The sequence below is a fragment of the Daldinia loculata genome (genome assembly GCF_022478755.1).
Source record: "Daldinia loculata strain CBS 113971 unplaced genomic scaffold F4817scaffold_95, whole genome shotgun sequence".
NCBI lineage: Eukaryota > Fungi > Ascomycota > Sordariomycetes > Xylariales > Hypoxylaceae > Daldinia > Daldinia loculata.
Genome location: NW_026054949.1, coordinates 391 through 22,645, shown reverse-complemented (window position 1 = coordinate 22,645; position 22,255 = coordinate 391). Strand labels below are relative to the sequence as shown.

The 22,255-nt window shown below is 42.2% G+C and overlaps 8 protein-coding genes across 8 annotated transcripts; 4 read left to right on the top strand and 4 right to left on the bottom strand.

The window, feature by feature from the left end:
* Positions 1–1,481: 1,481 nt before the first annotated feature.
* Positions 1,482–3,756, top strand: F4817DRAFT_353465 (Smr domain protein). Its single transcript, XM_049305381.1, has 5 exons — positions 1,482–2,077; positions 2,256–2,356; positions 2,565–2,815; positions 2,943–3,064; positions 3,158–3,756. Exons 1-5 carry the CDS (start codon positions 2,044–2,046, stop codon positions 3,385–3,387), a joined length of 738 nt encoding a protein of 245 aa, XP_049153948.1. The 5' UTR covers positions 1,482–2,043; the 3' UTR covers positions 3,388–3,756.
* Positions 3,757–8,286: 4,530 nt separating this feature from the next.
* On the bottom strand, positions 8,287–8,552 carry F4817DRAFT_353459 (uncharacterized protein). The gene has a single exon (XM_049305380.1). It carries the CDS (start codon positions 8,532–8,534, stop codon positions 8,343–8,345), a length of 192 nt encoding a protein of 63 aa, XP_049153947.1. The 5' UTR covers positions 8,535–8,552; the 3' UTR covers positions 8,287–8,342.
* A 222-nt stretch (positions 8,553–8,774) lies between these two features.
* Positions 8,775–10,379, bottom strand: F4817DRAFT_353458 (D123-domain-containing protein). Its single transcript, XM_049305379.1, has 2 exons — positions 10,053–10,379; positions 8,775–9,989 (listed from the first exon to the last, which is right to left on the bottom strand). Exons 1-2 carry the CDS (start codon positions 10,166–10,168, stop codon positions 8,870–8,872), a joined length of 1,236 nt encoding a protein of 411 aa, XP_049153946.1. The 5' UTR covers positions 10,169–10,379; the 3' UTR covers positions 8,775–8,869.
* Positions 10,380–10,441: 62 nt separating this feature from the next.
* Positions 10,442–11,297, top strand: F4817DRAFT_307850 (cwf21-domain-containing protein). Its single transcript, XM_049299877.1, has 2 exons — positions 10,442–10,838; positions 10,906–11,297. The coding sequence occupies exons 1-2, from the start codon at positions 10,606–10,608 to the stop codon at positions 11,180–11,182; spliced, it is 510 nt and encodes a 169-aa protein (XP_049153945.1). The 5' UTR covers positions 10,442–10,605; the 3' UTR covers positions 11,183–11,297.
* On the bottom strand, positions 11,159–12,982 carry F4817DRAFT_307857 (uncharacterized protein). Its single transcript, XM_049299878.1, has 3 exons — positions 12,035–12,982; positions 11,750–11,980; positions 11,159–11,691 (listed from the first exon to the last, which is right to left on the bottom strand). The coding sequence occupies exons 1-3, from the start codon at positions 12,722–12,724 to the stop codon at positions 11,413–11,415; spliced, it is 1,200 nt and encodes a 399-aa protein (XP_049153944.1). The 5' UTR covers positions 12,725–12,982; the 3' UTR covers positions 11,159–11,412.
* Positions 12,983–13,237: 255 nt separating this feature from the next.
* F4817DRAFT_307837 (uncharacterized protein) lies at positions 13,238–16,623 on the top strand. The gene is made up of 2 exons (XM_049299876.1): positions 13,238–13,797; positions 13,853–16,623. Exons 1-2 carry the CDS (start codon positions 13,647–13,649, stop codon positions 16,240–16,242), a joined length of 2,541 nt encoding a protein of 846 aa, XP_049153943.1. The 5' UTR covers positions 13,238–13,646; the 3' UTR covers positions 16,243–16,623.
* Positions 16,624–16,757: 134 nt separating this feature from the next.
* Positions 16,758–18,349, top strand: F4817DRAFT_353451 (Nnf1-domain-containing protein). Its single transcript, XM_049305378.1, has 3 exons — positions 16,758–17,185; positions 17,382–17,509; positions 17,811–18,349. Exons 1-3 carry the CDS (start codon positions 16,916–16,918, stop codon positions 18,088–18,090), a joined length of 678 nt encoding a protein of 225 aa, XP_049153942.1. The 5' UTR covers positions 16,758–16,915; the 3' UTR covers positions 18,091–18,349.
* A 634-nt stretch (positions 18,350–18,983) lies between these two features.
* On the bottom strand, positions 18,984–21,691 carry F4817DRAFT_307758 (uncharacterized protein). Its single transcript, XM_049299874.1, has 4 exons — positions 21,240–21,691; positions 21,107–21,181; positions 19,990–21,042; positions 18,984–19,938 (listed from the first exon to the last, which is right to left on the bottom strand). Exons 1-4 carry the CDS (start codon positions 21,435–21,437, stop codon positions 19,636–19,638), a joined length of 1,629 nt encoding a protein of 542 aa, XP_049153941.1. The 5' UTR covers positions 21,438–21,691; the 3' UTR covers positions 18,984–19,635.
* Positions 21,692–22,255: the final 564 nt, after the last annotated feature.

The following is a 22,255-nucleotide window of genomic DNA, read 5'->3' as shown; positions in this document are numbered from 1 at the left end:
ATTGCTACCTAGGTTATATCTCTTGAAGATCACCTACCTACGTAACTAACATGTCTAATTCGGACTATCATGCTTGACCCGGTTAGCCTGTCGCCTTGAAATCAATATTTTAAAAGACCCGCCTTAGACCGTGCACAGTATAAAGTGACTACCCTACCAGGTATTGATAACGAAAACCAAGAGTATTCAACATCAACATTAACTTTAAAATCATAATAAAATAAGACAAGGCTTGAATATACAGTTTCAGCAAGTATAGAGGTAGACATAGGTAATAGGTAATATGAGCGTTATAATGTTATAATCTCATTAGAACAACTTAAGATCACCTCCTCCACGATACCACCTATAAAAGGGGCATTATTACGCTTAAGCCCCCTCCAAATAGTAGGATCATTTTAAGTTTCAAAATGCATCACATCTTCCATTCAACCCTCTGAAACTTCTCAAACAACAACAATGATATATATCCAATGCTCATATATCTCGACCTGGTGATATGAACCATGCCGACCACGCGAGAAGTCGATCCATCAGATCAGATAGGTAGATACATAGGTAATAGCCCCCTGACACCAGTCCACATTCGTCCATGGTCCGTCCATGTTGTAAATTTTCCCAAGTTCGCATCAATGAGTTATCACTTCTACGCTAAGATGTACATGGATGATGTATCGGAGTAATGGGAAGATTCGCCCATCCACGACATAGGTATTTCCCCCCCCAAAAGAGGTTTGGTGTACCATGTAAGTTGGTAGGCTGACAAGGCGTAATACCTACCTCTCATTTGTATAATGCATCAATGTCGTCCCAGCTTGTTCGGAACAATTTCCCCTATTCTCAAATAATCTTGGGTGAAGCCCGGACCAGCCATACCAGCCCAGACCTACCTACTCCATTGCCACGAGGTCGCTGGGTTACAATTTGCGCCATTGCGGCTAGATGACGCTATTCTGGCTCAGCGATTTTTTTCGTGTTCAATCCGAGTCTAGGCCGAGACGGAGATTTTGGCTTCATTTTCTTGTACAAGTTTATCCTTGCAAGAGAAACGCGCAGCTTTGTTTTAGATCAAGTTCAGCTCAGCTTAGGTACCTAATATAAACAAAACCTCTATCCGGTCCAAAGTGACTAATAATATGAGGCTTGAGCAAAATTCTACTACGTATATGGATGGTATTACCAGAATTTGCCTCAGCTGAACTTGACCTATGCGCAGCGCATGCGGAAGCATACTTCCAGCATACTTCCAAGCTTCAATGCATCATACAAGGCTGTTCTGATCTCCCAGGTTTGAGAAGGATCATGCCTGAATGCATGAACAAAGAAACCTTCTGGAAGCCAACAGCGTCGAAACATCTATACTGCTTCAACTTTAAGGTTGCATTTCCCTATAAGCTGAGCCACCCCATACTGCCAGGGGCATGCAATCTGTGCCGGATTGATACATTAGATACCTAGTACCGAAGCCTACAATCCTACAGCCATCCTGCAGGAGGTTTAAGCAGTAAATTAGAGAGATGTCTCGTTAATTCGGTAGCGTAACTCGATGATAGGCCGTCTTCTGCATGTAGTCCCCCGAGTAAAGAAAGACTATAGGCCAACTTTCAAATACCAAGAATTACTAGAATATCTACCTATTGCATAGATGTTTTTGTATAGGAGAGGCATGTACCTAATTAAAAGTTGTTTCTTCTATGGCATCCATTTTTTCGAGTCCCGCGAATCAGGTTTTAGGTAAATTTCTAGATGCGTGGCACGCAAAACAAAAAGAAGTCAGCCTTTTCCCAGCCACCAACGGTAACGTAGCCGGCTTGGGAACGGCTGCAGATCGCCGTACGCCCTACTTCGCACTGCTAGCTCAATCAAGCTTTTGTTCGCAAAAAAGTAAAATTACCTGTTGATTATTATCCCTTTTTTTCGACTTGAGGCTCAAGCGCTCGCTGTCGCCGATACGTGCAAGTGCCCCAAGCTTAGACCGCCTATACACGCCGAGCTTCTAATTGCACCGTTCTCCCTCGCTCACCGCGATATACAACTAGCATAATGGCCATTCCCTTAACGCGATTAGGAGGCGGAGGTATGTATACATTGCATAGCTACTACATGAATACCTATGTATACCACCATATCATAGCAATTCTATCCCCTGTCTACCGTCCCAAGTGACGCAACACCCCACGTTAGGCTTCAATCCAATCGTACCTAGGTAGTTTATCAATTCACAAGCTTACATACTACTGGCATTGCCGCTGCAGCCTTCAACCACAGTCCGAGCAATGACGCCGAAGCCGAATATGACCGGCTCCGAGACTTAGCGCGGGCGGAAGCCGCGAAACGGAACAGCTGTTTCGACCGGGTATATATCTACGTTTTATATACCTATACCTATACCTATACCTATACATATTTCATTCCTTACTTCTATATAATGTTCATACCCACCCACACGGTTACCCCTCCTCCTCCTCCCTACCCTAGATATACACATAAGCATCCTACCTTCACCGAGATGACACCGAAGGATTTTACGCGCGCCACACTAACCGCCTACCCCAAATGCACAGGCGCACCAGGCGTACGAGCGCGGCGACGGCGCCGAGGCCAAGGAGCTGAGTAACGAGGGCAAGCGGCACGCCGCTAAGATGGACGAGTACAACCGCCAGGCCAGCGAGTACATCTTCCGGGAGAACAACGCGACGGCCCGCGTCGCCGATGACACCATCGACCTGCACGGCCAGTTCGTCGAGGAGGCGGAGGATATCCTCGAGCGCCGCATCCGTTATGCCCAGAAGCAGGGGCAGACGCATCTTCACGTGTACGTGTGCCTTCTCTTTCCACAAAACCCAACTACTCCCTCTCCTTTCCCCCCTTAAGGAGAGAAAGGAGAAAGAAGAAGTAAAAGTAAAATAGCCCCTAGAATCCAAAGCTAAGAGCCGACACAGCATCGTAGGCAAGGGGAACCACAGCACCGACCACGTGCAGAAGCTCAAGCCCCGCGTGGAGCAGGTGTGCCGCGAGCTGGGGCTGCAGTACGCGACGGAGGACAATACGGGCCGCATCTACGGTACGTAACGCCCCGATCAAGCCGTCGCAAACCCAAACCCAAACTCAAATCCACGGTGCCGATATATGTGTCTAGGTACTTACACAAAAGCAGTCAACCTTCAAGGCGGCGAGGCCGTAATCCCACCGCTCCCCCAACAGCCGCCGGCCCAGCACGGCGAGCACGGGTACGGTGGCGGACAGCCGCAGCATCACCAGGGGGGCCGGCCGCAGCACCACCCCCAGCAGCAGCAGCAGCAGCAGGAACAGGAACAGCCCGACGAGTTGGAGCGGCTGCTGTCGAAGTTTGTGCGCAAGCTGGGAGATTGTTGTGTTGTTATGTGAGGGGTTTAGCAAGTCAAGTTTTGCCGGGAGTTAAGGACCTAGAATCAGGAATAGCGCTTCGGGTGGTATATTCCAGGCAGGCAATTCAGGCACATACCTTAATGTGAAAAGAGGGAGAATGATGCGGGTTTTTGTAGGGGGGGGGTTATTTCAAGGATATTAACGAGCTTCATGAGGGTTCTCTAGGCCTGGTTTATGATTCTATGAATTGCTTCGGTTGCTATAACTATTAGTAGATTATTGATATGTTATGGATAAGATTTCGACGACGATTTTGTTTAAGATTTCTCGAGTACTCGTCATATATTATAGATATGACTTGCTTTTAATTGATCGGTGTATGACAAACTCATCTTTATTTAAATCAGGAAAATTAAACTTAAGTATTAGTAAGGCATTATTTATTTCTCCATGAAAACCTTTATAAATGTTGTTAAAAAAGGTTGGTTATTTTTATGCTTTTTTTATTTATTTTTTTTAAATTAAATATTTACGTTTGTAAAATTTTCCGTTTTAATAAATTTTAAAAATATATATTTATTTAATTTTATATAATATTATAATTATTTATATATTATAAATTATACTTTTAAACTTATATTAATTATTTACATGTTTAACACGTTTATTTAAATTATCGTGTATAAAGTTTATTTTTTTATTTAATTTTAAGTTTAAAAAATTTATAATAATGATTTAATAAAAAAAAAACAAGTTTTACGTTATAAATATCATTTTTTTATAATCATTATTTCGTTATTATTAATTAATTTTTAAAAATAAAAAATAATGTTATTTTAATAATAATAATATTTTAATAATAATAAATTTTAACTTTATTTTTTTACCGTTTATTTAAAAAAGTTAACCGTTTTTTTAACATTTTTACTTTTTTTAATTAATTTATTTATATTAAAATAAACTATTTAAATTATTTTAAATTATTAAAAAAATAAGTTTTTTTATATATAAATTTATTAATTAAATTTTTTTAAATTAAAATATATATATAATTATTAATATATTAATTATTTAAACTTTTTAAAACCTTTTAATTTTTACTCGTTTATTAAATTAATTACGTTAATATTATTAACGTTTTTTTTATTTTTTTTTTCTTTTTTTAAAATATTTTTAATATTAAAAAAATAATTAATAAAAAGATTTTATTTTTAAAGTTTTTAAACTTTAATAATAACTTATTATCGTTTTTATATACGTTTTATAATATTATAAATAAATTTAATAATATTTTTTTTTTTACGGAGATTTTTTTTTCCATAAATATTTTTTTTAATATTATGTTTTTTACGGATATTTTTTTTATTATAAATATTTCCTTTATTATAAATGTTTTTTTTACTTGTAATATTATTATTAAAACTTTAATTAAAACTTTAATTAAAACTTTAATTAAAACTTTAACTTTATAATAATTTACCGCATAAATTATTTATTAAAATATAAACTTATTTAATTAATAATTAATTAATATTACAAATTTTACCATTATTATTTATTTATTCCCATTAAAATAATATTTATTTAATAAAATTTTTAAAAGATTAAAAGTTTTATTAACGTTTATTTATCGTAAATAACGTTTTAAATATAATAAACCCGTTAAATAATTTATTATAAAAATTAAAAATAATTAACGGTTTTTAAATTAAAAAATTTAATTTATTTTTAATTAAATTACGTTTTAAATATTATTATAAATAAAAATTATTTTTTTAAAATAATTTAATATTTAATTTTTTTTTAATTAATTTAATATTTTTATAAATTTTACATTAATACGGTAATTTATATTAATTTTTTAATTTATATAAACATTATAATTTATAAAAAAAAGAAAAATATATTATAATAAATAAATATTTAAAAATTTTATAATAAATATCATTTAACTTTTTAATTGCCGTTATTAAATAAATTATAAATACATTTTTTAATTATTTCCGGTTTATTTAATCGATACGTTATTTAAAATTATTACAAGTAATTATTTATATATAAATTATTTTTATATTAATTATTATAATTTTAAAAATTTAATTAATTAATAATAAATTAAAACGGTTGTTAAAAATAAAACTTTTTAATAATTTATTATTAAATTTAATTAAAAATATTATTTTTATATTAAAGTTAAAATATTTTTTAATATAATAATTTATTTATTTAATACGATATAATAAATAATACTTTTTAAAATATTTTATAATTACCAGTTATTTTTTATTAAATTTATTAATTAATTAATATTAAATATTTTTAAAATTAATTTTATTTTATAAATATATTATATATTTTTAATATAATAATATATTTTTATAAATGTAAAAAAATTTCTTTAAATAATTTATTAAAGTTAAAAATATTATTAAATTAATTAAAACGATTAAAATTTTTAAAAAAATAATATTTTAAAAAATAAAATTATTAATTATAATAATAAATATTTTTTTTATAACTTTAATTTTTACTTTAACGTTTATATTAATAGTTTTATTTATTATTATTTATTTGTAAATAATTTACAATATAACATTTTTATTAATATAAAAAATATAAAATTAAAATTATATAAAAAAATATATTATTTTAATTATATTTTTTTATTATTTATTATAATTAAAAATTATTACATTTAATAATTACATTTTAATTATAACTTTTAATTTATTTAACGTTTAAAATAATTAATTAAATTATTTTATAATTTTATATAATATTAAATTAAATATTATATTAAAAATAAAATTAATAAAAAAACAGTTAATAACATTAAATAAAAATATATAATATTAATTTATTTTATACATATTATTATAATTAAATACGTATAAATAACGTTTTTATATTTTTTTATAATATAAATATATTTAAATTATTACTTTTAATTTATTAAATTTATCGGTAATTTATTTTATAACGTATTTATATTTTTTTTACGTAAATAACATAAAAATGTTTACGTATTTATAAATCTTTACCGTTTACGTTTATAAAGTTTTATATAAACGTTATTAATATTTTTTAATTAAATAAAAAAGTTAAAATATTTTTTTTATAACATTAAAATAATTTACGCCGATGTTATAAATATTAAATATAAAAAAAACTTAATATTTTATTTAATATTATTATTTTTTATTACTTAATAATAAACGTAAATTAATAAATTAATTGTTAATTTATGGTTATAAATAAAAACTTTACCGTTATTACGATTTTTAATAAATTAAAACGTTTATTTACAACCGTTTATTTTTAACGCGTTAATATTTTTTTTTTAAAAACAATTAATTTTTTACGAAAAAGTTTAACGGTTTTTTACTTTTAAAAACTTGGTATAAAAACCACAGTTATAATATATTTTATATTACATAAGTTTTTTATTAATTTGGTTAAATTTAATTATTTTAACGATGTTAAAGTTATTTTTACGAAAAAATTATAACATATATTTATAAATAACATTATATATTATAACGAAAAAACCGCCGGCAAGACCATTTTTTAAAAAGTTTAATATTACCATTTTTACTTATATAAAAAAGCTTATAATTAAAAGCAAGGCTAAATAGGCAGTAAGGGGCGGGCTAGGTAGGCAGTATGCGGGGCTTTCATGTATCGTTAAATACCTCCCCCACCATACAAATTCATTATTGTATACATGTACTTTTATCTCAGTGAACTCAGACCAGTGACGCGAACTTCGTTGTACCCCTCCCGCCACACCTTTTTTTAACCAATCACATCCCCAACCTACCCCCCCCACGAATTTCGCATCTCTGGTCTGAGGCAACTCGGGCGATTTTTGCCACATCAAATTATTCAGTATTAAAAACAATATTAAAAACAACAGTATTAACGCGTTGAAAGTAAGTCTCAATTGATCTGAAACATTTACTAACCTTATCATTAGTAAATATACGCGTTTTGAATGTTTCCGGGTGTTGAAAGTAGCTCGTATTAGCCGCAACACCGGTCGCAACACCGGTCGCAACGTTTTTGGGAATATACCACGTCAAAGCCTATAACATTACAACGCAATGCCGTACGGGCATGCAAAATAGCTAGAAAGCTTAAGCAATTGAATTGGAAGCTTTAAGTTATAAAAATAGAAGGTATTTCAGACGTGGTTGTGGGTGCAAGCGCGCGGATGTAGATGTTGGTACACTATTTTTGGTATTATTACGTGTTTTTAGACGTCGAGGCCTGCGATATTACAACGCGATGCCGTATAAATATGAAAAAAAGATAGGAAGGTAGAGAAAGCATAGTACTAGCCCCGAGTCATAAAAATAGAAGCTATTTTGTACGTTGTTGTTGGATATTAAGTCATCGTAAATATGAGGTTTAATTTTTAAAAGGACCTGTTTTGACGTGGCCAAAAACGCCCGAGTTGTCTCAGACCAGAATTCGTTGAAACTCGCACCCATAACCCACAGATACAATTACACGGACCAGGCGTTCTGTGGCGCCTGTGGCGCAATCGGGCGTAAGCCCGATTTTCAACGAATCTAGTCTGAGCTACTGAGATAAATGTACTTTTGGAATAGTCCCAACTTCCCAAACTTTCTAAGATGCACGCCCTGTCATTGGCTAAATTCTTCACCGCCCACCCGGCAATATCCTTATCCTTATCCTTATCCTTATCCTTATCCTTATCCTTATCCTTATCCTTACACCACATCTCTGATACAGCCTCATGTTACACTGATTGAATTCAATCAATTTAACAACGATGCAAGGCCTGTATGTCTTTATTCAATTACTTTTACTCGGTCGCATACATCGGTTAAAAACTATACGATCGCATGCAGTCATTCCGAGGCAAAAAGGCTGGAAACGAGGTCTTTTTAAATGATCTCTGATATGTATGTATGTATGTATGTATGAGGCTGGCTGGCTGGCCAATCAAAAGGCCGTATTATGCGAGGCTATCTGATTAAATATAAGGCTGGCCAATAAAAAGGCGCGCATATTAGATAGATTGGTAAATTTGGAAGGTTTAGCAGATTTGGCAGGGTTATCATAAAAGATACGGGCGGGGACAGGTAAATTTGTATGGGAATACATGTAGTACTTGTGCAATACTTGCCAACCCCGTTATTTATGCAATTATGGCGCATATACTGCCTACCTAGCCCGCCCCTTACTGCCTATTTAGCCTTGCTCATAATTAAACTTAAAAAAAAAGCTTTTTATTAAAAAAATAAAACTTTATAAAATATAATATATATTATTTAATTATTTAATTATATAATTATAAACGCTAGTTTTTTTTATTAGTTTTTTAAAAAAATAAGGCTAAAATTTACTATTATTAAAATACCATTACTATTAAAATAATATTACTTAAAATAAAAGACATCCAGCAGTAAATGCTATTGAAAGCATATTACCAAAGGCACCTTAACTATAGAAGAGTACTTATACAAGATTTGATATTACTACATTAAGTAACCTAATTTTTATCGTTCGTCTCCCAATTCGCAATATTCTCCCTGTACTCTGTCATCTCTCTCCACTTTCGCGCGAAATCCCGCATGCCGCCCTCTCCGGCCAAGCTTGCGTCTACGACATCCTTCGGCAGTTTGTGCGCCGAGTACTGCGGCGAGCTGAAGTTGAACGCGGCAGGGTCCTCCTTCTCGATAAGTCGTAGCTCTGGTACGAAGTCGTCTTCGTCGTCATCCCCCGACGTCTCGTCCGTATCTTCTGCCTCTGCTTCTTCGGTCCCCCCGACTACTCCAAGCATTGGGCTAGGCACCTCCATATCCAATAACTCCTTCCAATCGAAGAGTAGGCTGTCTGTGTGTGGAGCCCAGGCGTTAATATCGATAAGTCGCGCCCTACTTAGTGGCTCATCCTCGCCTTCTGGGATGTACACATCGAACGTGAAGTTGCCGTCCGGAAACGTGTACCGTAGTTTGTGGTTGAACAACTGGCTGATCCGTCCAACGATGTCGGGTCGTAACGACTTCAGGAACTCGTAGAAGTGTAAGTCGCGTTGTGAGATTGCTATCAGGTTCCTATGTTTCACAAAACAGCGGAATTCCATGGCTGTGTGAGGATTGAAGTATGAGCGTAGCACGAGCACAGGCTTGAAAGCTGGCGTGTTTCCCGTAGAAGTATTGCTTGTAGGTGTGCAGTCGTCAAAAGCGTGCTCCAAGTCGTAAGTGATAAAATTCGAACTCTTCAATAGTAAATATATGTCGTTAGGACTTGTACACTTGATAGTGTTCTGGTGGGGTGATATCCAAGCCGCATCTTTTGGTGCGGTCCAATTCAATTTCGGTGCTACCGCGCCGCCTAGTTCTGCGATCTTGTCTTTGATCACTTGGTGCAACTCAGGAAACCTCTGATTCGGTGGCAATCTGGGTTCCTCGTCTTCATCCTCATCGCTATCAGAGTCGGAGTCAACTTCCTCAACGGGTGGCCGGAAGCTTGAGGGTGCCGATTCCCATTCGTCGTCCTCTGGCCCAGCCCCGTCATCATCGGCGAGGATAATACCGTCCTCGCGGATATACTCTATAAATTCGGATGAGAGGGGTATGATACGCGATTTGATGCATGACATGCGATATCTACTGGGTTGTAAGTTATATATTCGTGAAGTGGTAATTTAACAATACTATCTAGGTACTCACTTGGAAAACCAAGAATCATACGAACAGTTGATTATATGATCTCTTGTAATGGGTGGGAACTGCAGCGCCGAGCTTGCAGTTCCCGAGGAAGAATGTGCCGTAGTAGGTGCAGGCATAGTTTATGTTTTTGAAATAAAGTCCTTGAAGATATTGCTTTGGTTGGATTTGTAAACTTTGGAAGATGGACGAAATTTTAGTAGGAAAATGATGTCAATTATAAATAAAATGTACCTGAGTATTTATATCTTTAAGCTCATGGTTGATTTGACAGTTGCTTTGCGACGACTCATACTACCTAATGCATGTTAGACTCATACTTATGGCGGGGCACCACCGTATAGCGGGGACAAAGTTGCGACCCTCAGGGTAGCTCTTATGGAACTTAGATCGTAAATGAACCCCACCATTCCGTTTCCGCCACTCTTTACCGCCTTCCTTCCTCTAGCTCACAAAGCTACATCTAGGTACCTTAGGTACATAAGGTATTCACCTTCAATTAACTACATCATCTCCATTTGTGCCCATACTACATTTTAACACGCCAGCGGAAATCATGTCTGATAATGTTGGACTATCGACACCCCGAGGAAGTGGGACATCTGGATATGTCCAACGAAACCTAGCACACCTCAAGCCGCGCGATCGAGCAGCCCCCTACAACACCAAAGACCTCGATAGCTTCAAGCATCGGCAACGTCAACCGGACAAGGAGATCCTAGAGCACGATCGTAAGCGCGAAGTCGAAGTAAAGGTCTTCGAATTACGCGACCAGCTAGAAGACGAAGAGTATGTTTGATCAGTTGCGCGTCCAGTTTGCCTTTGAGCTGCTACCTGACTAATGCGGTATATGTAGAGTTGACGAGGATGAGATTGATAAACGCTGCGACGCCTTACGAAAAGAACTGCAAGCAAAGATGAACAAGGGCGATAGGGGCGCGGCACCGAGGAAGCCACTAAAGGCACATCAAGTTCACGAACTAGCCGACGCGAAGATCAAGGAGAGCGAGCGGTTACGAAATGCGTTGAAGATAAGCAAGGACTACGAGGAGGGAAGCCACTGGAAGCGGCAAGAGGAAAGGCTAAGGAAAGCCGCGGAAAGGGACCCCTCTACTCAGAACAACAGAGATTAGAATATTTGGACTTGGATAATTAGTGTTGCTCTACACTCCATTGGGTTGCGCAAAGGCGTTTGGGGCGGCTGAGGTTTATTAATAGGTCTCGGGAGTTTATGATTTATGTATGATTTCATGTTGTTTAAGGAATTGCTGTACAAATATTCCGTAATTCGCGAAAACAGGTCGAGAGAAAGTCATTTTTCTTTTGTCATCGCTGTCTATTCTATTCCCACGGGTATCAAGGTTTAATTTGCCGCCAGAATTTCCGCCGCGTCGAAAGGGGGAGCGTGATCTTCCCTTCCTAGACTATTCTTGAGTCTTTCAGTACGCCGAGCCTTTTCCTCTGCTTCCTTCCGCCTCTCATGCTTGACATATGTTGCGTATCGCAGAGTCCCTAGAGTTAACACCGCCATGAAAATTATACCCAAAACGGATCGACGAATTAGCACCCAGCGTAGACCCTCAATGTCCGATCTGGAATCGCTGTTGAGAGTCACGCTAATTTTCAGGTTGAGTTGTTGGATCTTTAGAAGACGATGATTAGCAGGTGTAGCGGTGAGTTCTGGATAGCGGAAGACAAACTACGCTCTCCATCGTCCTCTGCTCTTCTCTCACGTTCATCCGGCGGTCGTTGAACATGCCCTTAACATCATCCTTTAGTGTCATAAGATCCTGAGTCATCCGCTGGCTCAAAATATCAACTTCGTGCTGTAACTGGGTTCGCTGCTGACGTGTTGTCTCGTCGGCAGCCCTCTTGTTGTTCTTTACCTCAGCACTGAGTTCCGAGCATGCAGCGCGAAACAAATACGTCTCCTATACAAGTCTATTAGCAGCCAATGTGAGATCGAGTTAGAGACTTGCGCCTACATTGTCTACGTCGCTTTTGCTCACTAATCCTTCTTGGGCGACATCTAGATTCTGAGCTAGTAGTCCTCTAATAGCTTTCATGACTGTAGTAGCTTGCGCCCTGCTATACCCACCTTCCTCCAACTCCTTCACAAGGCTGTAGGTGTCGAAATGGTGAACGTAAGGAGATGCTGATAGATGGGGATGGTGATATGTTTCGGGCGGTGGCATATGTAACACTGCTTCCATCGGACCGCTTTCTTGCATCTTGGCTTCTGTCGCAGCTTGCTGAGGACTCGAAGACGAGGAGCCGGAGACTGCAGACGCCCCTGGTGGAGGAACCTCGGCATTGTCTGATTCTTTTGTTACTTTATCCTCTGGAGCTTGAGGTTCTTGCGCCGCTTCCTTTCCCTTGTTTGCACCATCCTTGCTAGACGGCTCCGCGTTCGAGAAGCTCGATAGTTTCGCGGGATCCGCGCCTGGCGCCGGGAGGTTTACAACGTCGGGCGTAACAGGCAACGGCTCGACGGCTTTACCATGCCTCTCGAAGACAGCCTGTCTCGACGGAGTGGAAGATGAGAATGCCACCATACGCGGGTTATTATTCGGAGACTTGCGACATCGGATCTTCGCTCCGTGAGCTGAAGACTCGCCGAAGCGGGCTACCCGAAATAAATGCGGGTAGAGGAACGGTAACCGAACGGTCGACATGGTTCCTGGCTATGGGTAGATAGTTGAGAAGTAATTGTGCAAAAGAAACATATTGTCGGCGGACTAAAGGAGGTTGAGGAGAACAACTGCAAGTAACACAAATTAAGCTTGAACAAGAAAGGTCGGTTCTACGTGGAACCGTTAAAGCCTGTGATCTGGATTGGATCTCTTCGGGGGTACCTGATAATTCTCTAGTTGGGCCGAGCTGTGCGGGCAGGCGGGCAGGCGGGCTGGTATAGTGGATCTATAGGTATAACTGTGAAACGGTAAATTTCGAGCCCGTTGTTCCGTAGTGTATGCCCTATGTACATCCATACGGGCTATGCCGGCTAGTCGATCTGTACAAAGTACATATGTATCTATCTAGGTACATAGGTACCTACGTACATGTAGCTTCGTTACATGCCGTTACCAGATTGCTAGAGTGGGGACGAAGTTGGGATTGGGAAGGCAAGGAAGGCAGGGGTTTCGCTCGTCACCCCGCAACCCGACGGTGAAAACAACGCAGGGCCAGCTGAAGGTGGATAATTTACATAGTTATCTGCAGTGCCATGTCACTAAAGCCATCCAACCTCTCAAGATGTCTCTTTTTTCGTGATTAGGTACCTAGGTTTACTTTTACAGAGAGCAACATTTTCCCTTTCCTTTTAAATTTATTATTATTATTTTTTGGCTTGAGGTGCTTTTCCGGCCTACGACACAACGTATGAGAAGGATAGGACTAATTTTTAGCTATTCATACCGCTATAACTCACCGCTTCATACCCAAGTTCGAACATATCTGTTCCGACATTCTGGGTAGTTGATAACCATACATTCCGAAGTCCTTAAGAACCTAGCATTCCGCATTCCTACCGATTTTCCCTCGTGGTGTTTCTAGGTTCGTTAACCGAACTGTTCGTCGACGAGCATTTCCGCGGCCATGGCGTCGGCCGATGCGCTATCGGCGCCCGGGTCGGCGACCTATGCGTCGGACACGATGGTGGTAGGAGACGGGACTTGGGACTTCACCAAGAATACTTTCCTGCTGCCGAACCTGGCCGGGCTAAACTTCGAAACTATGCGATTCAATGGTAAGCCGATACTCCTCACTATCGTACTATCTATCAAAATCTGAACTTCTGCTAGGCATGGGCAACCGTTTTGCAACAGTAGAACAATACCACCAATTGGTAACAGGCCATGGTATTCTTGCCGTTATAACGTTCCTCTTCATAGTGCCGGCTGCGGTTATGTACGCGCGATTTAGGCCCTATGGCTCTCTTATTCGGCTACACGCATATTTAAATATTCTTGCTGTCGGTCTCAGTACGGTCGTATTCGTTCTCGGGTGGTTTGCCGTGGGCCCGAGTCGAAGCTTAACGAATCCCCATCATGGAATTGGACTTGCCATATATGTCATGATTCTGGTTCAAATCATCGGGGGCCGCATAGTGAAGAATATTCGAAGAAAGTCGTTTAGACTCATGCTTCATCGCTGGCTAGGTCGAGCGATTGCAATCCTGGGAATCGTTCAAGTTCCCCTTGGACTTACGCTTTATGGGTCTCCCTTATTTACCTTCGTTCTATATGCCGTGTGGATGGCGTTCTTATTCCTGACATACTTCATCCTCAGTTGGCGGCACGAAAGCAACCGCGATCGGGATGACCTGATGATTCATGGTGGGCGTTCTGAAGGTGGGATTACAGAATCAGAACGCAAGTCTGGACGAGGGATGGGATGGTTGGGCCCGCTAGCCGCAGGAGCTGGCCTTTGGGCACTTTTGCGAGGGAGAAAGAATCATGAAATAGACGAAGAACGAAGTACCAGCATATCGCAGCCACGAAGTCGTCCACCCGAGGTGATCCCATCTCAGAGAGGCTCTGCGAGCTACTTCGAAGATGAAAAGGTCTCTGATAGGTCCGATCGCCGTGAAGGAGGTATATCAAATTGGTTAATTGGCTTAGCTGGGCTTCTCGGGGCTGGAGCGCTGGTTAAAGGTGCTCGAGATAAAAGAGAAAAGCGAAGATACGGCGACGAAGAATATTCTGCGGTTGCGACCGACACGCCCAGTCGATTTAGCCGTCCAAGCCGGGTCCGGAAGAGTGCTACTGACGGGTATACCGAGAGTGAATTTAGCGAGGATCGGACAGAGCTCCACGCCCGCCCAAGACCGCACACCCCACTCCTACCTGGCCCTGGTCATCCTGCCGCTACTACGGTTCTAAGTGGTGGTACCGAGCCTATGACACCGCGCGCATCTCATCCTCGACCACCGATTACAGAGAGCAGTTACATTTCAGACTATTCGTCATACGTGAGTCCGTCAAGGCGACCTGTTGATGATGAGGAGAGTAAAGCAGGGAAAGGCATTCTTGCTGCCATCGGATTAGGTTGGTTAGCCAAGAAGATGAGGGGAGATGGCCAAACGGACGAGGAACGACGGAAAATGGAGGACGAGAGACGGGACGGGCATCGCGGGTCAAAATACACAGGCGATGGATACAGTACTCCAACAAAATCAACACGACGCCGGGTACCACCTACCGCTCCAACCGCCACAACCTTGACATACGACACAGAATCGTCAATGTTTGAAGATCGTCCTCCGGGAACAAGTGTTAGCGGACCACCAATGCCACCTTTTGGTGCTCGAGGTGGTCCACCTCCAGTACCAGTACCAGTGCCAGTGCCAGTTTCTGTTCCCGGCTCCCATTCGAATTCGCACTCGCACTCACACTCGCATTCGCACTCCCGGTCAAGGTCGAGATCCAAGAGTGTTATTACTGACCCGGTTTCGATGCCGTCAATGCCACCAGACCCTCACGGACTTCTTCATCCCCTGCATCCAGGATCAGGCACCGAGTCTTTCTCATCTGCTGGAAATGGGACACATAGACGGGATGAATCCCGTCGTCGTAGAGATGCCGAAGAAGCTGCTATGGCGGCTGCTGCTAGCGCTGCGGGTCTCGCCGCAGAGGAAGAAGATCGTCATCGAAGGGATCGTAGCCAGGTTTCCAGCCAGCCAGTAAGCGTGAAGGTGAAATATCACGATGATCGGGATCGGAACATCACATTACGACGTATTACACAGGAAGAAGCGGCGGCGCAAAACCGACGTAGCCACAGGGGTAGATCGGATTCCATTAGTACTTTCTCGGAAAGCGAAGCGCCTCCCAGCCGTCAACGATACCGACGCGATTCTAGCTCGCGCAGAACCGCAGAAGAAGCCGCAGCGGAGGGGTTGGTTTCCGAATCAATGTCGCCACCAACGCCTGTTTTTGCTGGAGGAAGACGAGGGGGGAAAGATTCGGCCTATTACTCTGGCCAGCCAGGTCCTTCTGGCGGACCACCCCCAGCTGCACCGACCGTTTCGAGTTTGGAGACTCCGGCGGCAAGTCGTGCGACGTGGAGTGCAATAACCCCTTCTCCAGCAGGCCCATCAGGTTCAATAGCTCCATCAGCTGCAGATCGAAGACGAAGAAGACGCCAAGAGCGAAGAGACCAGAGACCTACGGATACCGTTGAATTTGACTAGCATCCTGGCGGTTCTTTATGGTCTCCTTCTTACACTCATTGTTCGGAGTTTTGGCGTCTACTTTGATGATTCAACTGGTCTATGAAGATGCATGTATTTCAAGGGGCAGCATATAATGCCAGGTTTATGCCCTTAAAAGATAATGACGTTTAGAGAGAATTAGGGCTCATGATAGTGTGGGTGATGTTTTGCATGATATCCCACGATATCCGATCCATTGTTTCTATTTTATGTGTTAGTGTACTGTACTGTAGTGGACGAACCTTACAGAATGACAATATGTATGACCCCGAATAGAATGAAATGGACTCCCATCATTTATGATCTTTTTTGACATGCAAATTTGGGATTAAAATTTAGACGTAAAGGTTAACGATTCCGCGAGGGCAATTCATAAGAGCATTGTACCTAAAACGTAGTCGATTAGGTACACGTGCGGTCGCGACGTATCGATAAGCTACCGCAACCCAAAATCGCGGTTCACAAGATGGAATCGCGCGTATCTAATCAGTATTATCAAACTTATCATCATATTTAATTATTTTCATGTGATCCAATCCCCATCCTCCACACCTGCATAAGGACTAGTCCTATACCATTATACGCCAACGTACCACTCTATAGGCTGACCAGCAGACAAATTGTCTCTCCAACTAAGCTATAACCAACCGCAATGGCAGCAGTAGCAAGCGGGCAAGAAACAACAGCAGCTTCTCAGCAGGCGCCGACATCCCCCCCGCTGCCGGCGAGACACACGGCGCTGACTCCGGGGCCGCGGGCGTCGCGGTTCCAACAGGTGCTGGACTCGAGCTTGTCGCACACGCTGTCCAAGATCAGCTGGGACAACTTTGCAGCATGCTACCCGACCATCGCCGCGCAGGCGCCTGCCGTGCTGCGCGCCGTCCAGAAGCAGATGGTGGACCGCTTGGGTGCGCTGTGCAAGGTGAGTCGCAGCGATTTGTTTACTGTCGTCGTATCGTAGTATTAGGGATAGGGGGGTGTATATATATATTTATTTATTTTCTGTTTGCATGCGCTTTCTAAATTATTTCTTGTACGAGAGACGGAAAGCAAGAAAGAAAGAAAGAGAGAGAGAAGAAAAGTCGTGCGAATATATGCTTACATCTAGGTCCCAACAGAAAGAATTCGATTCCGTGCTGCAGGGCCGCAACGTGGTGGCCAAGCTTAACGAGCTCGAGAGCCTGGTTAGCGAGGCCGAGCGCAGGAGGGATGACGCCGGCGTGGTTGGGTCGGAGGCGCCTGTTCCGTAAGTGGATATTCTACTTTCTCTTTTGTTGCGCATATAAGTCGCAATTAGACCTTCTTCTTTCACGTACGACCATAGGATCTGGAAAACTCGGGATCCCGTCCGCTCTCCCATAGATAAGCCAGATACCGCCAGATTAGTAGTTGGGTCGGTGACGACCAGCGAATCCCTGGTGTTGTACGTTTTATTTTTTATTTTTCGTTTTTTCTTTTATGTAATAGTCTCTACGTATTGGTTTATTTTTTTATTTTTTCTTCTTTTTTCTTTTAAACAAGTGGCAAAAACCAGCTAACTCAGAAAGACCGCATATGCTACCTCCGGACCAGATTCTAGCAGCACATCTAGCGCCGCATCTGGCGCAGCAACAATCGCAACTTAACGCAAAATTGCAAACAGTACAAGCGCATAACGCAAAGCTGTTCAGCGATATCCAAAAGCAGCGCGCCGAGATGCAGTCTCTCATGGCGCTCTTACAGAAGGTCTTCGAGGACATCGACGGTGCTAACAGCCAGATGGATGATGTTGTGGATGACCTTGCCAAAGAGACGAGGACGGTGGAATCCGAGATGGCCGAGCCGTGAAAAGCATTACTATTCACCCGTAAATTTTTATTAATTCTAGTGTTGGTACGGAATACAGGCTCTTACATTCCGAGTCTACAAGTCCTGAGGGATGGGAAGATGATGCATAGACATGGTGTTCCGGCGTATAGGGCGACTGGTTTATACCGGCTCGAATCAACTTGATCTTTGGGTCCTTCATACATAATCGCTATATGTACATAAGATATCATTTTACAATTAGTAGCAGCAAATTCAGCATACTTTTCATATTTGCGGACCTATATACTTCGTATTAGAGCTGATATCATGATCTCATTTCTTGTAATTGCATCTATGTTCTGAGGAAATAGGATATCACTACTAGAGGCAAGGCTCTCCAAGTCGACAAAAATGCCTTAGTAAAAAATAAGTATCTGTCTTGTTTACTTCATATAAGGTACGTAGGTATATATTGCATAAAAAAAGCAACAGCGTGCAGCTCAATAAGCGTCTTGTTGTTACACCAAGAGTCTATACAAATAGCCGAATTTGACTCCCCTTAACTGGAACCCCCACGAAGTTAATAAGTTCTGCATTGAAAAAGAACCGGTGGCAGAAAACAAAAACAAGGCCAATCTACATGCATCCACGACATTGCGTTCCGATATGACAAAATAGATGCGGTTGGAGGCGTATATGCGCTCGAGGGACAAAGCAGGGCAGCTAACTAAGGATCTGCGTAATTTCGGCAACCTGCGTATTGCCGCATGCAACAAGACGGGAAAAGCGAGTGGGCATGGGTATCGAAGCTACACGTATCTATCTAGCTGATCTAGATCTTACATTCTAACAACCTCCTTCGAGATTATCCGCCTATCACGGCTCGGGAGGCTACCCGTTGAATTGGCCATTGTGAAACAGCGTTTGAAATTGAATGAGAATTATATGAATATTGAGATCAGATAACTTTTTATTGACAGGTACCTTTTACCCATCTTTCAGAAAACAATACAATGACGTAACTCGTCTTAACAGAAACTTCTTAGCTTGTAGATACATATTCGGTACCGACACATAGCTATGAAGGACGCAAGATCAAGACCGCCATTAACACCAGTCGTCCAGTCATAGCATTACACTAGGTAGTACACAGTCTTTTTTTCAAGAAAAAAAAAAGGTCTTTTCACTTTGCCCCTATTGTACAACTGTACAAATCTGGCCCCTTGAATTTCCCAATATCACCCATTCACTCCTCCCATGCAGATGAATGCCAACTTTTCCAGCCTTCCATCAATGTACAAACCCCCTCTCCAAGCAGAAGAGGGAATAATTAGCTAACAGGATGACGGTGCAATGATATATGCGTGCTCAAATTAAAACCAACTCGAATACGCCTCCGAGAGACGCCCGTGTAGGCTCGAGTCCAAGTCATAAACCACCCCACCTCTAAACTCCAAAATCCTGCGTCTAACGCTTTTCCAAGGCATGGCAGCGACGACTTCCGGTTCCTTAGGAGTTCCGAGTCCACATACACACTTTGCCTACTTAAAGTTCGTAAGACCTCGTACCGTAATACTAGGACTCTCACGCGTTCGTAGCTTGAGAGGCACCTCGGCCTCGAGGCGCACCGCCGCCACCCCTACCACGACCCTGTCCTCCAAAGTTGCCTCGTCCACCCTGACTGCCAGACCGCCCTTCGAATCCTCCGCGTCCTCCCGGGCGATTCTGTAAGTTTCCCCGCCCTGAATTGTAGTTGCTGCCACCATAAGCGCCTGCTTTGGGACGGCGGGGCTCCACAACGATACTCTCTCCATCAATCACATGCGGGTTCGCAGCTACAGCAGCTTGATACCCTGCGTGCGTGGCGAATTCGACAAAGGCACAATTCTGCAAAATATTAGACTATATACCATAATTGAACATGCCATGGTGGCTTACCTTCTGGCGATTGATGTCGAAGTAGACCAAGTCGCCATGCTGTGCCAATGATGCCCTTAATTCGTCCTTATTTACCTTCTCCGTGACGTACTTGACATATCCCATGGTGCCATCCTTGTCGGTCTGGGGGCCGGAAATTGACTGGGGTTTATTCTGTCGCTTCGAGTCGCCGCCAGCTGTCTGCCACTCCGTAGATGTCTCTTTGGCAGGCGTAGCCGGGGTTGCGGTCTCAGAGCTTTGGGACGGAGCGGGTGCTTGGGCTGTTGCCGACTGGGTGGGTGCTGCCGGGCGCGATTGCGGCGCTGTTGCAGGGGCTGCAGGGGCTGCCGGCTTCGTCGGAAGGGGCACTACAGGTCGGGGACCCGCACCGGCAGCTACTCGGCTGGCCCAAGTCATGGGCTTGGGTGGTTGAGCCGGAACCGGAGCCGCAGGTGCTGCTGTAGTGTTTGCGAGGGGTTGGCGTACTTGAACAGGGGTCGGGCTTCGGTCGGCAGGCTTCTCTGGCTCCTTAATGTCTTCTTCCACAATCTCTTGTGTCGTCTCTTCGGGATCAGGTGCATCCTTGGCTTCCGGCTCCTCGGCGGGCTCTGGGGCCGCTGGCGTTTCACTGGCGGCCGTCTCGGCTACTACGTCACCGTTGGTCGGAGTGCTGTCTTCGGGAGTCGCGCTCATATCCTCCAATTTCTTGCCGGCAACGCCCGCATCGAATGACGCAGGCTCCTCGGTAGGTGCCGCGGGCTGTGTTTCTGGCTCCTCCTTGGGTGCCGGGGCAGCCTGGGTCACAGGCTCTATTAGCTCCTCCTGGGCAGTCTCAGCCGGCTCCTCGTCACCTTCCTCGTCTATGTATCGAAGAATATCGTTCAAAACGAAGTATCCCGACGGCTGCTGAGCAAGGACGAAAGTCTGAACGAACTTCTTGGGGTCGCCAGCTTTGTTGGAAGTCTCACCAATCACCTGAATGACGATATTGTCGTACGAGGCCTGAGAGTCGACGTTGGAGACACGGACCTTGCAGTCTTGGAAATCTAGCTGCTTGATGCGCTCCTGGATGTTCTATGGAAGCGCGTTAGTACGGAACAAAATTAGTAGGCACGCCGTAGCTATTGGGGAAACATACCGGTCTACCGACAGAAACGTTGGCGATCTCAGCCTCTAGACCATAGACGAACTGAGAGCGCTTTGAATAGAATAGCTAGGTAGATAATTAGTAAACCTCGTTCTAATAAATGTAGCAAGCGTTCGGGACTTACGTGAAGCTTCTCCGGATTTTTGCTGAGGGTAGTGTAGTACTGCTCGACGAAAAACCAGGCGACCTCATCCTTTCCAAGATTGTTATTGGAGCTAGTGGTACTTGTTTGGTCGGCAGAAGGAACAACGCCTCCGGAAGTTGTGGCAGTAGGACCTCCCGAGAATTGGTCGGTATGGGTGACGTTGCCGTTTGTCGCCATGGTTGCGCTAGGTTATGAAGAAATTTGCGCGCCTGGTTGGGTAGAAGCGATCTTATCGACAAGGTCAAGAAGAGGGGTGCTCAATAATGAAAAAGCTGCCTCTTATTAGAGATGCTGCTAATTCTACGAGCGACTTATACGGTTAAGCGGAACCCGAAAACTTTGTACCTGCTTCAGTGGCGCGATAGAAAATTTCGGGACGAAACGTTGTGTCTCGCAAGGGACAAAGCTGGAAACAGTCCGGATTAGGTGGGAGGAGGAATCGAACTAAATCGATAGTGTCAGGTGAAGGTAGAGGGGAGAGGTGGTTTTTTTTTTTTTTTTTGGTTTTTGGTTATTTTGGTTTGAATGTGAATGGCGGGGAGGGAAGGGTGTTCGTCAGTACCTAGGTAAGGAGAGATTTGTAAAAGTGTATGTAGAAGTGGGTGATGGATAAAATGGAGGAAGGTTTATTAGAGTTGTGGTGGAGAAATGTTTGTTGGATGCGATTGTGATTTGGAGATTTGTTTAGACGGGTTCGGAGAAGGTAGGTACGAAGTGGGTAGTAGACAGTGGGCGGGCGGCGGGCAGCACCTGCAATAATTTATATAATGTTATTTATGTACCTACCTCCTTCTGCACGCACCTCTGTAGGACACAGCGGCGCGCTAACGTAATCAGGTATCGAGACGGACTAAGACGGGCGGGGAGAAAGATCTAGGTCCGCGCGGGAAAGGACGAGGGAGGATGACGATGACGAATATGACGAGATATGATATGAACAGCGTTAAGAAGTTTTGCAGAATAGAAGAAAGCTTGGGTGGCGACGGAATAATTTC